The sequence below is a fragment of the Numenius arquata genome, chromosome 19 (assembly GCF_964106895.1).
Source record: "Numenius arquata chromosome 19, bNumArq3.hap1.1, whole genome shotgun sequence".
In the NCBI taxonomy this organism is placed as follows: Eukaryota; Metazoa; Chordata; class Aves; order Charadriiformes; family Scolopacidae; genus Numenius; species Numenius arquata.
In genome coordinates, this window is record NC_133594.1 from 2,304,447 (window position 1) to 2,323,022 (window position 18,576).

Sequence of the window (18,576 nt, forward strand, 5' to 3'; positions counted from 1 at the left end):
TAACAGAGATAACGTGCTGAAGTGCTGAATTTAGACATGCGTGACTTGAAAGAAAGAAATCAACCCACGGTCTGACCAGTTTCTTTAGAAATTCAATTGACTTTCTTCGTTTAGGACTGTGCAGAGGCCAGGTATGAAGTTTCTAGCTTTATGTATTTCTCAGGTGCATGGTGAAGAATGAATACATAGAGGGTAGTCAGGAGGGTTTAAATGTTTTCAAATGAGATAATAGGTGATTCCATGTCAAATCCCTATATCATGAGGCCATGAGTAAGCAAGGAAAATTGTAGCTCAGTAGAGTCTTTTGGAGGATGTCAAGAAGAAGAAATGTCGTGCCATCTTAAATGACTTATAAATCTGTGTCTTCAAATCTGTAAGATTTTCAGACCTATAAAACTAGTGTGAGTTACAGGCCAGAAGCAGTAATCAAATCCTATCATTTCTTGTATCTCACGGAAGTTAGGCAAAAAAATTTGTTTGATAATTGCCATGTCAAGCTCATATCTATATCGTTTAGAAATGAACAGTATGGATCAGTTAGAAACAGAATTGTGATCTTAAATTTAATCTTGAAGAATAAAGTCAACTGCATGTTTTTTAGTAGATTCTTTAGAGGAACCAGCTCTCACCATCACTAGAAGCTGGCTAAAACAGGAGTAACAAGCAGTGCTCCATGTTGTGTTGCTCCTCTAGCCCTGAGACAACAGTTCTTTTCCCCAAACGCTGCCTCTTCAGTTCAACCAGTATCATAGAATCATAGAATGGTTCGGGTTGGAAGGGACCCTAAAGACTATCCAGTTCGAACCCTCTGCCCTGGGCAGGGACACCTCCCACTAGACCAGGTTGCTCAAAGCCCCATCAAATAAAGTCGTTTTGGTGAGGAGCAAACCCTGCCTTGTCCCACCTGCTGTGTGCTGGGACGGGCTCTGCTCTTCATTTCATCTCTTCGTTGGGCTCTGCAAAGGCAGTAGCACGTCAATTTGAAATTGTACCTTTCAGAGGAATTAAAACGTGATGAAGCCAAGCAATGTAATCCATGCAAATGATTTTGCCACCACTGCTTTCTCCCTTAAACTCAAAACTGTAGCTGCTATTAGGCTGTCAGGCTGCATTTCCAACAGGGAGTGGAGAACTCAAAGTTCTCTGCACAGAGTAAAGCGCTTATAAGCCCACAAATATTCTTTTGAAGATGTTTCTCTTATCTTACAAGGACATGCATCGTTTTGAAAACACTTTGCCCAGAGACTGGAAGTCTTTCAGTTCAGGGCTAATCAAGTTGCATGTCTTGCATTTTAATTCTTTCCAAGTCCATCTCTTTCACACAGCACTGATTCCGAGTGTTTCATTTCTCCTGGAGCAAGCAGGCTTTGGGAATGGCTTTAACCTCTCTCTTCCAGCTCACTGTAACTTGAATACCATTCCTTGACATGACAAAGCTTTGTGAACCTCGGGTTTCAGCTTTCTGTAGAAGAAACAGAGCAACAAGCCCCTTGATACAGCTGGGAAAAGACACCTACCTCAATGAAAAAGGGCAGCAACGTGTATGAGATGGCAACGGAGGATAATTGCCAGAAAGACAAATTGGAGTCCCCTGTGAGAGTGAGACGGCTTCTTCTAAGGAGCGCATTTTTATTTACTTTTTTCTATTTAGCAAGTCTGAAGCTTCACCAGTTAAATTCAGTTATTCTTCCTTTTTCAAAAACTCTGTCTCCCTTTGAACGTGAGTTATTTCCTGTAATCCGCTCCTCTTTTGAGCCCACAGTATCCTATCTCCCCATGCCAGAGAGAAAGAGAAGGAGCACCATGTTTCTCTGTGGCTTTGCCTGTTCTGTTCAGCCTCCCGGTTCCTCAGTGTAAGATTTGCCTTTATTTCCAGTCCTGTAATGTGCTGTGTGTTGTCATTACTTAATGACCAGCAATTAATCTTACTGCTGAGACACCTCTCACTCAGATATCCTGGCGAAGTCCCTGTGCCTTTGTTTGGATGCTGGAAGTCGCTGATCTGATATTGTCTCTTTGTGGAGTATTTCTTCTAATATAGAAGTGCTGTTGTTTGGGGGGGTTTCGGGCATCCTAATTATCTTCTTCCAGTCTCTGTGTTACAGTGATGACTACAGGCAATGCAACTTCTGATCCCTCTGCTTATGGTTAAAAAAAAAAAAACAATCCTAGCAATGATGACTTTCCTGCTGAGCTGGCTTTCTAGGAGGCTGTAAAAACCATGTAAAGCCTCCCGAGGTTAGATGTGATCCTTTGGCTTCCCAGAGAATACAAGACAGACAGGAGTGATTATCAAGGGAGAGAACTGGGGAGCAAGGTGGAGGAGGGTCAGCTTGAGGGAATTGCATAGGTGAAACCTGGGGTTTGTGTATTTTAAGGGAAGAGTAAACCTGAGCCCTGGTGAGAGATGTCTATGGATGGAGATATGTCTGGGCATCAGGGGAGGTCTAGATTAGATATTAGGAAAAATTTTTGCACAGAAAGGGTTATCAAGCATTGGAACAGGCTGCCCAGGGAAGTGATGGAATCATCACCCCTGGAGATATTTAAAAGGTGAGCAAATGTGGTGCTGAGGGACATGGTTTAGTGATGGTTTTTGTCAGCGTTGGATTGATGGTTGGACTCGATGATCTGAAAGGTCCCTTCCAACCCAGACAATTCTATGATTCTATGATCAACTCAGAGCCCTGAATTTGTGGCAAAGGCTCAGCTGGTTTGCAGAGTTGTCTCAAAAGAGCCTGTGCTTTGTAGGTGACACGTTGATATCAAATTGTCATGCCCAACAAATTCTGCCATCCCACTGGCGTTTATCACTGGTTTCTGAAACCTCGTTATGGCTAAACCTCTTATCAGTCTGGCTGTGGGGACACAGGTGGCACTGGAAAATCAGATAGCACCTGTACCCCATTGCAAATCATCACTTATGTATTCATATAGTTCACAGTCCCCAGAGGTGATCTGGGGACTCAGGACTGCTCTTCCCCAGATGACCAAAGGACAGTGGAGAGTCACGACAAATTATTACAGGAACATGAATAATAAGAGGCCGATCAGAAACAGGGAAAAAGAAGAATTTTTTTCCTACTCAGAGATCTTTTAAAGGAACCAATACAATGATTTTCCACCTGCACTGATACAAATCCAATGGAGAACTGAGCTTCCAGCTGAGAAATAGGTTCTTTCTTTCCTGGAGTGTTTTAATTTTTTTTTAACAAGACATGTTTGAAACCAACAACCCTCGGAGCATCGCCCAGTGAGTGTGCTGGGTCTGGCTGAGATCTCCCTTCTGCAGCCACAGCTCTCTTGCATTGCACCCATCTGGGTGTAGCCCCTGAAGAACAACTGATTGTCTTCTCACCCTTGATAGCTCATTGCTTTCTTTGCTCACCACCTGCACGGCAACGTGTCTGCTCTCTGCAATAGCTTGTATTAAGTCCATTTAATTACCAAATGCTGTCTAAAAGTCAGCTTCTCTCTCTGAGGGTGGCAGAGGAGCTCCTCTGGGATGAGTTTGCTTTCCTGTGCTTGCTCTTTGTCGCAGGACCTAAAGGTCCACTCCAAATGGTTTTAATTTTCCCTGCAATTTGTAGTATGTAGCATAGGGGAAAAAACCACACCTGCGTTGTGCAGAGGAGCACAGAACGAAGAACTCCAAAATACTGATGGCTGAACTAATTCCCGGATCCAAACCAGTGCAGGCACATCTGCGTGGCAGTATTGATGCTGCTGGTACTGGAAGCTAGACTTGTGCAGGACTATGCGTAAACACAGCCGTGTGAGTATATCACGTTCAGATGTGACAGAAAGCTTTTAAAATCATACCCCATGAGTAATGTAGGCTTTAAAAAAATCTATTTGAAAATGTGTACTCCGTGAGCATCTTGAGCTCCTGCTCCTGCCAGCTCAGGTTTGCTTTGTGTTTCTCATTTGCAGGCCCTTTGTCCAGCAGCCTTTGGGAAGATGTCTCCATATCTGAACCATCCCTTCTACGTTTTTTAGGCCAGCCATGTTCATTGTTAATCATTGTTAAACTCCTTCCATGTTTCTAGCTCCAAAACACCAGTACGGCTTTTCCCAAGACAAGACTTTGGAACAGCCTTTTGGTTTCTGAGGTGCCTGGTTGAAAGAGATCTCTCTGAACTACCAAAAAAGTCCATTTCAGTTTTCTGACCTGTTTTAAGGAGTCTTGGAGGACACCCGAGTTGTATTGGCTTGTGTTTTTTTGGAAGGATATTTCATGCATTTTAAAGCTGACATTTTTTAACCCTCTCTGAGCGCTGTTGCTCTCCTCAGCCTCCTCCACATCTCTGGTGCAGTAGTTTGCATTTTCTTATTTTGTTCTCCTCTTGGGTTTCCAGTCTTCCTCAGTCCTGAGTATTATTTTTTTCAGCCTTCTCAGTTTGTTGTCTTATTAATATATCATCCACTCTCCCAGATGATTAATAAAGAGATTATATAAGGCTCGTCTGGTAGTGCTGGTCCCTCTAGTATTCCTCCAGACAGCTTTCAGCTACTCACTTTGATGTTTGGCCCGTGGTTTGTTTGTATTTTTTATTTTTTTTCTTTTTACTTAGCCTTCCATGTAGGCTGGCTTAAATGGACTTTAAAACAAAATTTTGGGGGAGTGCAGCATCAGATGATTTAGTAAGATTCCAAATTACGTCTATGCCAAGCATGTGAAAGAATTTGTTTATAATAATACAAGGAAGTGTGCAGTTTGCCAGCTGCCAGCTTGATTTTTTGTTTGCTTTAGACTTGTCCTTTAGAAGAAAATCCTTACATAGTTTTACAAGAGTGAGCTGCAATCTGTGGTTCAGACTGTGTGGTTTCCAGCATTGGCGCAGTGTGGTGTGTGCTGCAAACTGACTTGGGTGATGACATTTGCATTGTGGAACCTCAGGAAATTTGCTTGTCTTCCATGCAAATAAAAATGAGTCAGTTTTGAGGAGTTGGGGTTTTTTTTTCAGTGTTTTCTGAATCCTTTCATTGTAGGAAAGTATAAATTTTTAATTTGGAGAGGAGTTATACAGAAATACCAATGGTGGTGGTCTTGCACGTATTGCCCGTGAACAGTGCTGCCCAGAATTGCCCCGTGGCTACTTTGCTGTGGATTTTATTTGGACAAAAATTTGCTCCAATGGCTATTTGTTGACATTCTGTCCCCTGTGATATGGCACAGCTGACATGCAGCTGCCAGCCCTGTGTGTCTTACCCTGTGCCATCTGACAGAGTTTCCTCTGGGCTGGAGTCCTGGACTTAATGACGGAGACAGAAGAACAGCAATTGGTGTAGAGCCTCTGTCGCTCCTCGGTGTCTCCAGTGGCATTGACATGAGGACCCATCCTCTGGCTTCTGGAGCCCTGTGGTCCTGCTTGGGTCTGAAGGAAGGTTCTTGCTCTCCGGATAGCTGGGTGAATTGGAGTGGGTGGTTCAGTGTGAAGAGTGAAATCATGGAGGAAGTGCTACAGTCCTCCAGTGGCTTGTCTGGTCTCCTCCTCCTGTGCAAGAGGGGCACGGGGCAAGAAACACGGCTCTCTGAACCATCCCTTCTCCACAGACTCGGTGTAACCGGGTGATACAACGGGGTAAGGCTGGTGGCAGCTGGGACAGATGCCTGCTGCATCCAGCTCAGCTTGTTTTAGAGCAGAAGGTGTGATAAATCTGAGGTTGAACCCTACTGTTTTTCCTTTTCCAGAGGAGGTCATGCTGGCAGAAGAAGACAAGAATGCAGAAGAGAAATCTCCTCTGGACGGTAGGTCTTTTTGCTGTGTGGTTTTCCTCCTGTGATACGTGAGAGGTTCACCTGCTGTACGCTGACGTGACTTTCCATTGTAACCAGGAGGGTGTGAAGAACACGCTCTTGCATGCTCTCGGCATAAGTCGGGCTACAGAGTCCCTTTTCCCACATCGGGTCTTTCTGAGGTTGCAGGTGGCTGATGAGCAGTTATGTGACGCACCGCTCTGGGATGGGGATCTGTCCTTGGGGTCGGTCGGTCCCTGCGCTGCCTGTGGGACCCCGCAGCGTGACGGGGACGCTCGCCAGCTTTTGCCCGGCATGGCTGGCTGTGTCTACGCGCAGGTTGTGGCGGGGGTAGGCTGCCGAGCGGATGCCAGAAGAGAAATGCATTGACCGAGAGAAGGCAGGGCTCTAAACCGAGGTTTCCAACTGGATTTGACAAAGAGACTAAGACCCCTGTTACTTGTAAGCAGTAAGACATAACAGGGTGTGGTGATCCTATCTTCCGACGTGTGACCCTAGCCTTGCAGGACCGGCCGGAGGTACCGAGCTTCAGACACAGCGAGGCCACGGGGACTGCTCTCCCTGTCCCTCCAGACCCATGAGCTCTTAGGATGCGACAGCTAGTCAAAGTTCAGTTAAAAGATTCTTCCCTCTCCCTTTTCTGACCATCTTTCGTCCTCCCATGTCTCCTCCTTTCCCCTCCCCTCCCTTTTCCTTCCTCTTTTTTTTTCTCCTCCCATTCACTGTCAGGGAGGGCCGCCTCGGAAGGGCCGATTCAACAAGGCACGGCACCGGCAGAGACTAGCAGCGGCAGCAGCTACAACAGTGAGTGGATTGCAAATCACCAGGGGCTTAGGCGGCACAGCGGGGCAGTGCTTCTCCCCCAGAGCCCCACTTGCCCAGGTCACCGGAGACGTTTCCCGAGTGGTTTTTCCACCTTGTTCCGAGCCGGGTGGCTCCTTGAGGCACCAGACGCCCGGCTGCTGGTCCGCCTTGGCCAAGCCGGTGACCTGCGCTCGGGGAGGGACTCGGGGATGGAAGAGCTGGGGCTGCAGAAGGTCAGGGATGAGGTGTGCTTGGTAAATCTTTGTGTGGGTGCACGGGGATGTGTGTGTGTGTGTGTGTGCACTGGGGAAGTTTGTCCGGCACGTGGGTGCAGCCAGGGCTTGTTAGTCTGGAGCTGGAATGAGTGTCTGGAAGAGTAGCCTGAAAAGTTGAGTGGTGTAAGCAAACTAGAGGTGGGTACAGGCCATGGAGTAAAGACCCGGGTGTGCTAAGGCTCCCTCTATACCGGCAAGCTAAAGGAGCCCAGCAGTGGTCCCAGACTTGAAGCCAACTGGTATGGAGCAGCCCACACCTATGCTGGTAAATTATCTTAGTCTCCAAAACAGAGGGACATTGCATCTGAGGTGCCTGTAGAGATGGCACGACCTAATTGCTAAACATATGCAGGAGTTATTTGGGGGCGAAGATAAAGAAGGTGCTCAATTCACACCAGGGAGCGTTGTAAAACTTTACTCTTGGGGCTGGTTATGTTCCAGTGCTGGGGATGGCCCTGGGCGTACTGGAGTGTACTGGGACAGACACAGCCTGATGGACCCAAAAGCTGGTATTGCTGGGACTGAGGAATTCAGCCTACTGCTGGGTGGGGAAGAAAAGGGCAAAAGTGGTTATTTGCTAAAAATTGGATCCAGATCACAGGTTCAGAGCACCCGAGCCTCTCCGAACCTGGGCGATGCTCTGGGTGTTTCCTTGAAGGGACAAAAGCACTAACGCTTGCCTTAGCTGCGGAGGAAGAAGAGCATCCATTTCTCTGTCAAGGCAGGGAAATTTGTATAGAGTTGAGGGTATTTTCTGGTAGGAACCTACCCCCCCAGGGCAGTCGCGGCAGAGTGAGTGGGGTTGCTGTGTGTGCCAGCTGAACAGTATGTATCACCACACCGTGGGGTGTCTTACTGCTGATAGAAAATGGTGCTTAGTTTACTGTGTGTCTTGAAGCTGTGACAAAACTGTGTCAAAACTGTGTCAACGTATTTTTTTCTGCTAGTTCTCGAGGTTTTTGCAGGTAGGTGGTCATGGGACCAGGGTCCACGCTGCTCCCGCGTTACCCCTCGTGCACTGGGTGAATGGTGCAGACCTCGCCGAGCCTCGGCCTGCAGCTCTCATTCCCTCTCCAGTAAAACGATGTTTGCCCTCCCCGCAAAAGATGCTCCTGGGCCGAGTGTGTTTTCAAAGAAATTATGCCATCCCCAGAGGGAAGGGATTTGTACAGTGGGTGCTATTAAGAGTATATTCACTGATTTGTGGCGGTTGCCTTCGACGTAGCATTTATGCTCCTTAAGGCATGGTGTATCCGAGCACCGTAAATGCTAAGTTCTTAATGGTGCACACTGTAAACAGCATTAATGTGTTTAATGGATAGAAACACTCATCTCATAACCCACTGGGGCTCAGAAAGATGCAGTGACCCTGCCCAGCCTTTCTGCTGGGCTTTTAGGTCAGGCAGTGACTCCCCCCAACCTTCCTGCATCGGCTGGGGCCAAGGGGAAACATTGCGGACCTGTGCCTGCCAAACCTTCAAGGTCTGAAAGGCTAAATAAATATATGACCCTGACATCAAAGCACGCAAAACCCTGCAAGGTTGTAGGTTGTCTGGTTTACTCCAGCTTACCCTTGTTGCGAGGGCTTTAAGCTGGCATTGGGAAGTAAATGCTGGCCCCGGAGAGTGAAGGGAGGGGGAGAGAGAACACACTCTGAATGCTCACGGGGCATTTTCTCTTTAATTTGCACACAGTGTTGAAAAGAGCCGCAATAAAGAAGAGCAAAAACGACCTGATTCATGCTGAAGAAGGTGAGGACCATTTCACAGACATTTGCTCCGTTGGTGAGTACTGGCTTCGCATTCCCTGAGGTTTAGATCTCCACCTAAACGCGTTCATGTCGTGTTTCCTCCAAGCGGCTCCTTGGCTCCGGGAGCTGTGGTTTCAAGAAGGAGAATTGTTCCTGCTTCTGCAGCAGCAGCACTCGACTTATCCCAAAGCAAACGGCTTCGTGGCTTCACCCTCTGCCCCACGCTGCCCCGCTCAGCCATTGCATGCTGCACCCCTCAAAAGAACCCTACTGAAACGCTTGGAGAATCCATGCTGGGCTGGCCAGACTGCGATGCTGCTTGGAACGTGATCATTTATGCCAATGAAGCCCAAATAACATCAAATGATGCTGCTGAGCCTCATCTGTTGCAGGGAGGAGAGGAAGTGGACACTTAGTCACATCTGCCACTAAGGCACAGTCTGTAGTTTTGCAGCCTTTACTGGGTGAATGGTTACTGGGAAACGCTGAGAAGTGGCCCTGATTCTCTCATTCTTGCCTTAGAAGAAGATCTTAAAGCAATTCTCCACATTTTTAAAGCGAGATATGGAGATACACACCTGTGTGCGGGCACCGACCCGCATAATTTCTATGCAGAGTGTGGCACTTCGTAGCGTAGCATCAATGGTGTGAATTTGGTATCTTCGGCTCTGGAGAATAAGCTGCTATCAGGCTGCAGAGGTTCTAATTGTTCTGCCGTTAACAGAGGGTTAATTACCTCCCGAGAGATTGCCAGGTGGAGAGGCAGGAGGCAGGTCTGGGCTTTGCCCAGTGCCCGTCTAAGGGCAGCTCTTTGAGCATCAGCAGAAAGACCTCTCAGCCGTGGGCTTTTCCTTGCTGTCTGGGGAGACATCTCCCCGACTGCTTTGGAGTCAGCTTATTCCTGTCCCTGGTGTTCGAGGCTGTATTTTGTTTTGCTGCTGAAGCAGCAGATGTTCTCATTATCTTCCAAAGAAATGTCTTGGCACCCCGGTTACCACAAAGCAGCAAATCCTGGATGCAGCAGAGTAGCAGCACAAACAGTACATTTGAGAGTACGTGTCCGTATACGCTTGCAAGCATGAGTGCCTCAAATGCTCTTTGGAAATTTGGCATTAACATTTTAAGAGGTTACAGCTGCTGCTGGATTCTTGTTGGGTTTTTTTACCCCCTCCCCCCCCCACCACCCCTTTAAACCAAGACCCGGTTGCAGGAAATGAATGTTGCTCGGCATGTTACTGACACCATCACCCACCGTTGAACTGCCGCAATCCCCCGGGCTGCAAGTTTTGTGGCTAAAATGCTGACACGTCTGAGAGGTTTGTGGCTGAAAGAGGGCAAAAATGCAGCTCACCGTGTGTGCATTTTTGTTTTGTTTGACTCCGGGCAGCTCGGATCCCTGCATGGATAAGAAGGAACGGTCATTTTGGGAACATTTGTTCATGGTTGCAGTAATTATGAGGTCTTTGCGTTCACATCCAAGTCCCTCCAGGCTCTGGGCACCCACGTCACACAAACAGATCTTTGAATTCAGCCTTTCAGGTGGCAACGGATGATGGAGCATCTGGACTCGTGGATAATCTGATGCAGAGCTGGGAACTGTCTTGGGAGCATATGGCAGGGAAAATAACAGCAGTGCTTTCCACCTTCTGGAGTGGTTCACCCACTTGGGAAAAGTGTTTTTGATTTTTGATTTGTGGAAGAAGGCAGAGAAGAAGAGCTGGATACAGCAGATACTTCTGCAGGCTCCTGAAAAGGCTGAGACTCTGCAAACATAAACAATCAGATCATATGGGCAATTATGCATAAAGAATATGTTTTTGAGAAAAGGGTTTTTTGGATGGTTTCCTATGATGTCTTGCTGATGGGAGCATAAGGACTGTGGAAGAACTAACAATGTAATTACTGAGTGCAACGGGAAGATGCAGACCCGAGTGGTAGAGACTTTGACAGGTCTCTTGCTGGCCGTTGGCTGAATGCGTTGCACTTTAATTCAAACACAAGTACATCAATGAGAGTTATAATTACATTATAAAGCTCTGTAGTGGTAAACACTTCCCGGTGTGTTCTCTGGAGCTGTTCTTAACTTTTCTTCTTTTCTTTCCTTCTCACTCTCAGCCTTTATTTCTGCACTAGTAAACGTGCAGCATCATAAGATGCTGGCTGCTTCTGGCTTCCCACCCTCCACGCTGTACCAGACACAGGACACTGTCTTGATTGCCAGACAGAGAGGTCTGGAGAGGTGGCCGTTTTCCACATTTAGATGAATTTAAATGCTGCTGCTTTTCTTTTCTGGAAGATCAGTAGAGCCGGTAGAGAGGGGACAGAAGGGCAGCAGACTATTCCCACGCAAATCTGAGAGTATAGACTGGCTTGAATATCTGAGAGGTCTCAACCTGCTGAACAGTATTAACGACACGGTGCAGCCTGTGTCTTAGCCTGTAGTTCATTTTGTTGTCTTAAAGCAACAGATGAGCACTATGATTTATTATTATTATTATTTTTTTTTTTTTAAACTGCCAAAGGGAGGGTTATCAAACTAACAGAGCGCACTGAGCTTTTCCGTAAGGAGCTTGTTCAAAGCCTGGCCAGGGCTGGCTCTGCACTTGGTGTGTTGGTGGATGGCCAGAAATGTGAAATGAAGCTGAGAGCTTGCCTTTCTGTGGGGGAGATGGCGCAGCACGCTTTTGTGTAGCTGGGAGGCTGGGAGAACCCAGCGCTGTCACATCTGGATGCTTCAGCCTTTCCATGGGGTGTCATGTTTGATGTTATTGCAGGATGGAACAGGGTGAGATTCCCACCCCTTCCAAGTGTTGAAACGTAAACGAGCACACTCAAAAATTCGGCTGCCGTGGCCAGAACACTTTGTTCATGTAACTCAGCTGCCTCCAACGACAGCCCGTGCTCTCACCGTGCTTGGTCCAAGACAGGATGCTGTGGGTCCTGGTTAGCCCTGCCTGCTGGGAGGTTCCATCCGACCACAGGGAAGGGCAATAACTTAATAGCTTGCCCCAAACCACCTTGAAATGAGGTTCACTAGTGATTTCTGAGGGGTGCCAGCACAGCATGAAACAGGTAGTGGACAGCCTGTGGCAATCACGATTTGCTCTGCTTGCGTGTATTTATGACTAACGTGTGCTGGTTTCTCCTGCCTCAGCACTGGCCGGAGATGGCCTTTTCATCTGTTTGAGCCATGCCTGCTGCCACAGGGGGAGGGCTTCCATGAGAAATCATTTCTTCTGTCAGCTTCCTGTTGTTAAAACACTTGACTCTTTTCCAGGGTTTTAGACCAGAGTCGAAATGTAGCTGATACAGGCAGAATTGGTACAAATGAGTAGCTGCACCCAAAATATGATGCGTGGAGGCAGATTGAGCCCTCTGCTGTAGAAATACATGAAGTCAGAGAGTAAAATAAGGAGACTTGTAGGGTCTGGGTCTTTGCCTTGTCCTTGGAGCAGGGAAAATAGGGACCAGCTTTCCTGTTGCCAGCGACCCAGCTCCAAGACGATGTGCTCGACACCACGGGCAGAAATACCACTCTGCCCAGTACTTTCTGTCCCTCCAGTCAACCGGGAACTCAAAAGTTATGAGTTAAACTGGGACCATCAAGATTGCTTCAAAGGGTTGGAAGCCCATTTGGTGGAGCTGGCCATTCATTCATGAAGTTTTAAAATTCCAGCCTTCATCCCTCACGATGTCATTGCAAGCGAGATGCCCTTGCTCAGCCCATAGTGCTTCCAGCTTTCTGCTCAGCCGTGTCTCTGGTGCTTGGGTCTGTGTGCCCAGGACTGTCCTCTGGCCTTTCCACTGCTGGGATGCGGTGTGGTGACTCTTCTTTCTGTCCCAGGGTCTCCTTTTGCCCGTGCCAGTTTGAAGAGTGGGAAGAATGAGAGCTCATCCTACTTCAGGAGGAAAGAGAAAATGTTCCGGTTCTTCATTCGGCGCATGGTGAAAGCTCAGAGCTTCTACTGGATCGTCCTCTGTGTGGTGGCCCTCAACACGCTCTGCGTCGCGATGGTGCACTATGACCAGCCGGAGAAGCTCACCACTGCGCTGTGTGAGTACCAGGGACTCCACCTGTCCTCTAACGAGGTCTTGCATTTTTTAATTATTATGAGCACTGCTGTCTGTGAGGTCTGGTTTTCAGTTTCCTGCACCTCTCTCAGAGGGCAGTCAGAAGTGCGTTAATGAGTGGTTCTAGTAACTCCAGAGTAATTGAGGCGTACAAATCCAGAAAAAATCCAGGATGTGATACTGGTTGGGAATGTTATCTGAAACTTCAGATTCAACCTCATTCAAATCTTTTAAGGTGTCAGGAGGATTTGTTCTGCAGCAGGTATTATGAAAAGAGGGGGAACGGCTCTGCACTCGAGGAAATCATAGAATGGTTCAGGTTGGAAGGGCCCTTAAAGATCATCCAGTTCCAACCCCCTTGCACTGGGCAGGGACACTTCCCATCAGACCAGGTTGCTCCAAGCCCCGGCCAACCTGGCCTTGAACCCCTCCAGGGATGGGGCAGCCACAGCTTCTCTGGGCAACCTGGGCCAGGGTCTCACCACCCTCACAAGACAGAATTTCTTCCTAATATCTCATCTAAATCTCCCCTCTTTCAGTTTAAAACCATACTCCCTCGTCCTATGGCTCCCCTCCCTGATCAAGAGTCCATCCCCAGCTTTCCTGGAGCCCCTTTAGGGACTGGAAGAGGCTCTAAGGTCTTCCCGGAGCCTTCTCTTCTCCAGGCTGAACCCCCCCCAACTCTCTCAGCCTGTCCTCACAGCAGAGGGGCTCCAGCCCTCCCAGCATCTCCGTGGCCTTAAAAGCTTGCAACTCTGCAGAAGGTCGTCTTTGATAATCTTCCCTTCTTTACTAATGGCATGTGATTAGATGGGATTGATGTCACGATGCCCTCCTGTGAAAATATAGTGATAGAAGTAATACTATACAGAAGATTATACTATATTTGTGCAAAAGCTTTTATTTTAGCTTGGTTCCTGTGGTCACCTATCAATTTAGGCTTCGGATAGTCTGTAAGTGCTGTTGAAGTATGATTTATTTTGTTTTTTTAAATTGCATATTGTTTTGTTTTATGATGAATAATAAATGGGGGCAGCTTTTTGCAATCAGAGCCTTTACACATCACAGTGTTAAACCGAGGTTGCAGACTTGCTCACGAAGCCTGTTTTAAGAAAAAAAAATGTGGAAGGTGAGGGACAGAGCTTTTTTGTTTGTTTTAATGAAAGTTGTGTAGGCTAGAGCCGGAAAACTTATAGAAATTGGTAAGGTAAGAATATGGGGACACTGGAAGTTTTCCTTCTGAAGGGAAGGGATGGAGACTTTGCTTCTGGAAGACAGAGCCATTGCATCGGCCACTTCTGACTCCCAAGAACAAATTTTCTGTTCAGCACTTGATATTCAGAGGTGGCTGTTTCAGAATTTGTTAAGTAAAACTTCTGAAGCAAGCGAACAAAAAACTAGGAAAAAAACCCCAAATGTTTCAAACAGTCTAACTTAATAATTTTGGCTTAGATCATTAAAGGTACTTACGTACCTCGTTTTCCTTGATTTCTATATAAATTAGATACTTAAATATTTCTAGTTCCAGATCCTCAGGTCTTACCATGTTATAAAGAAGCAAACTTTTGAAGTGTGGGTTTTTGGTTTTTTTTAATACACTTAAAAGGTCAGGAATACTAGGTGCTCTGACTTCAAAAAAACTCCCTATTAATGTTTGCTGAAATATTTAATACCACCAGGTAACTGGAGCTGTAATGAGAGATGCATAAGAAGGACAGAAAAATTCTTTCAACCCTGGGTTTAGTGTTTTGGCTTTTTTTTTTTTGCCCTTTTTTTTTTTTTTTTCAAGATTTAGACTGAAAAGAGAGACAGACTACACAGAGAAGTCAGACTTCCTTATTCATTTCCTAAATTTAACAGAAGAAATAATAAGCTAGATTGGCAGAGTAATTAGAAGTTTGAGGCTTAGGATTTCCTCTTGAAATAGGACTAAATGTCTAGAAAAAAAAAACCCACTTAAATCTTTCAAGTCAAAAAAGAAGGTTTCAGATTTACAGACTCAATTTTGGGAACACCTTGTGCAGTAACTTTTCTAAGAGAACATAAAGAAATCCATGAGCCGGCAACTTCTGCTTAACGTTCATACGAGAGCTGGAAGGGGTGTTTCTGTTGATTAGAATTAAAGGTGGGAAACGTATTGGGGACAGAGGCCACAAATGAGGCTCCCAACCTACCTGAGCTGAAGATGAAAAGTAGGGAAGGTTGACATTGTGTTGTGCCTGGGATCAGGGATTGGGGTGGATCCTTCTTTCAGGAGTTCTGCGTGTGTCCATAACACCCTGTATTGGGAATGAATTTCAGAAGCACTTGGGTAACATACTTCAATTTCTTGGTGCTAGGGTACCACCTAGCCAAGGAAGAGTGATCCCATTGACTTCTTTTTAACGGAAAAGTCAGCAAAACATCAAAGAACCATGTGTCCTTGGGAGTTAGATCCTCAGCATCCTCCCAGCTGTAGTTGCTTTCCTTTGTCTTGTCTGCCCTTTGCGTTATATGTCTTTGCATCATTGCACTGTCATTTACTTGTAAAACTTGAGCGTCTTTTGTCAATAAGGAAACACCTGGACAGGTGTTTCACAAATTAATCCTTTAGATTCATTAAAAGAAATACTAGTGGCTACAGATAAACACTGTTAGAAACAGCACTGTAACCGGTGAGGGGCAACACGGAGGCGGGTCACAGACAAAACCAGAATGTCTGAGGAGGAATCGTAGGTTTTGTGTATGTATAGGTATAAGCTCTGGATCTTTAAACAAAGTGCTACAAGATTAGCCACCGTGACATAGAGAGTAAAAGCCAGCGATGCAGAATGAATGGTCGTCATGAAAATTCTAAGATATTCTAGATAATTTTCTCTTGGTGTGTTTTTTTTTTTTTTTTTTTTCAAGGATAGTTTTCTCCAAGACAAGAAGCAGAGGTGCCATGGGCTCAGTCTGGGGAGGATTGTCTCTGGTCCATCTTATGGCATAGTGCTATGGAAACTAGGAAGAAACCTATTTTAACATAAGTTTAGAACAAAGAGATTCTGAGAATTGTCCACTAAAAAAGGCTTACAAGTTCAAGCTCTTAAGTTGCTTCCAAACACTCTAAATGTTTCAGGATGATGAGCTGTAGTATTGTATTCATGCCTGTCTTTGCATTGGTAATGACCTAAAGACTTCTGCCCACTTTCCTGGAGGATGTTATAATTTTTATAGCATAATCCTTCCTACTAATCTAAAGTTTAATATTGAATGCAGGGAAGATTTTTTTTTACCCTCTACTCCACTCTGGTGAGACCCCACCTGGAGTACTGCATCCAGCTTTGGTGTCCTCAGCACAAGAAGGACATGGCCCTATTCGAATGGGTCCAGAGGAGGAACACAAACATGATCAGAGGGCTGGAACATCTCTGCTGTGAGGACAGGCTGAGAGAGTTGGGTTTGTTCAGTCTGGAGAAGAGAACGCTCCGGGGAGACCTTGTAGAGGCCTTCTAGTATCTGAAGGGGCCTACAAGAAAGCTGGAGAGGGATTTTTTACAAGGGCATGTGGTGATAGGATGAGGGGGAATGGCTTTAAACTGAAAGAAGGGAGATTTAGATTCGATATTGGGAAGAAATTTTTCACTGTGAGGGTGGCGAGACCCTGGCCCAGGTTGCCCAGAGAAGCTGTGGCTGCCCCATCCCTGGAGGGGTTCAAGGCCAGGTTGGATGGGGCTTGGAGCAACCTGGTCTGGTGGGAGGTGTCCCTGCCCAGTGCAGGGTTGGAACTGGATGATCTTTAAGGTCCCTTCCAACCCAAACCATTCTATTATTCTATGAATATTTTATGCCTTAAGGTACGTGGGATTTTGTGTGGACCAACTGGTCGGTTTGTTATTGCAGTCATGGTGAGACTGGGCTCGGCCCCTCTGACTCCTGCATGCACTGACCCACAGCCTGGTTAACCCTGCGAGTGAGCCCAGCTGGGGTTTAGCCCTCAAGCAGTGCTCCTTGAAAGCCCTGTTCTTCCCAAGATTTGTGCACAAATCCATTAGATACAGGCAGAATAAGATAGCACAAAACCAGGGGATTTTAAACAGCTTCTGGAAATACTTGGGAAAATCCTTTAACTGTAAGAGTGACAGAGTTTAAAAATGGCTTTAAAGTTAATCCATGATGAGGGAACTACACTACAGAGGAGCAGGACGTGGCCAGTCTGATGTAGAGCAAGAGAGAAGTAGCCAATTCTAATTATGTTGTTTCATGGAAGGTGCTTGGAAATGAACTGGTGAGGGGTTTTGTGAACTGCAGCAGCGGGAGAGAGTGCGGTAAAGTCTGGGAGAATCCACTAAACCCTGAAACTCTACCCAGGCACCTCTAATTCAATTATACCTATCCCTCCGGGGAAAAGTTTAATTACATTACAAATTAATTTTACTTAAAGAACAGTTGGTAAAAGCCTACAGGTCTGCATTGATTTATTTTTCCCTTGGTCTTTTTCTTTTAACTTTTCTGTTCTTGAATTGTTCTGATTAGCTTTCTCTGCTTGATATTCCATGTTACTGCAACTGCTTTGGAAAAGAAACTGTAGCAGCTTTAGAAAAGGGGCTTGGGATTTCTTTAGTCTAATTGAAAGAGTTGATGAGAAGTTCTTTGAATTCTTGGGGTATGCTGAATAACAGGCCATACTTTATGCCCCTGTAATTATCCCCAAATTAGATCAGAGATTGTCCTTCTCTGTCTGGAAAGGACTCCAGCACCAAATTGCAACAGGAGTTTTCTCATACTGCACATGGACACATGGCATGTTTTGCTCACTGAAGCATGGACCTTTTGTTAAATAAGTTGCAGGTCCCTATGGAAGTATATATTTCATGCAGCCACACGTGATTGTCATCTGTTTGTGTTAATTTCCACCGTTGCCAGTATTTTCAGAAAGACATTTCTCTCAGAAGACAACTCTGTAATCTAGCCTGGATCCCTGGGATCTGAATTTCACTGAATTTCACTGAATTTTTTTTAGAGTTGGAAGGGACCGTATAGATCATCTAGTCCAACTCCCCTGCTGAAGCAGGATTGCTTAGAGAGTGCTACTCGGGACTGCATCCAGGCGGGATCTAGCAGCAGCAAAGATGTATCCTCAACTGAGGGCGACAAACCAACAGCATCCATAGTGTGGGCACATGGTATAGGTGCAGAGTTAAGGGATTTTCAGTCAGGACTTCACCTTTTTAAAATACGTGCTGTAGCTCGAGCAGAAGTTGCAAGTCTGATGTCAAACAGCTGAATGGTTTCGCATGGCCTGTGCTGTGCAGGAGGCCACCAGAGATGGTGCTGGTGGTGGTCTCCTCTTCATCTGGCTAAAGCTGGGGAAGAGGCTGGAACCATAGATCTCTTGCCACCACGATGTGTGCTTTGGAGACCATGGTGAGGAGGTTTTAGGACTGGATCAGGACAAGTTTCGCATGGGAGCCCTCTCATCAGGCTTCCCTTCCTCTGTGGCTGCCCCTCACGAAGCGGCGCTCTCCATGTTTCTCCAGCTAACGCTACAGAGATCGTTAACTTGCTCCTAAATTTGTATCTGCCTAAAAACAAGATCCAGACTGTCTCCCGTCTGATAAATACAATATTTGAAAACAGTATTTTAGCCGTTATGGCCTGAGAACGTCTTCCCCGTGTGCTGTGCAATGCTGAACCATGTGTTTGGTGCAATTAGGCCTTTTTTGATGATACTGTGTTTGCCTTTGAAGTAGATAGCCAGCTCCCTCCGGATATAAATATGCAGCATTTGCAATTGTGAGGAAAAGGCCTTCTGAAGAGAGCATATTTTTTTATGTCTGCTGAATGTTTCACGTCTGCTTTGTCAAAGAGGAGGAAGTTGTACTTCACCGAGGTCCTCATCCCGGTTGGTTTAATGTGTGAGGAGGATGAGGAGAGGAGACCAAAGCATCAGA

At 46.2% G+C, this 18,576-nt stretch overlaps 1 protein-coding gene across 1 annotated transcript in view; it reads left to right on the forward strand.

Annotated features, from left to right (window-relative positions):
* CACNA1B (calcium voltage-gated channel subunit alpha1 B) overlaps positions 1-18,576 on the forward strand; it is a 312,340-nt gene that overhangs the window by 162,547 nt on the left and 131,217 nt on the right. The window contains exons 9-12 of the mRNA XM_074160972.1: positions 5,696-5,752; positions 6,491-6,565; positions 8,535-8,624; positions 12,435-12,644. Coding sequence (XP_074017073.1) covers positions 5,696-5,752; positions 6,491-6,565; positions 8,535-8,624; positions 12,435-12,644 — 432 coding nt within the window. The remainder of the gene's footprint in view (positions 1-5,695; positions 5,753-6,490; positions 6,566-8,534; positions 8,625-12,434; positions 12,645-18,576) is intronic.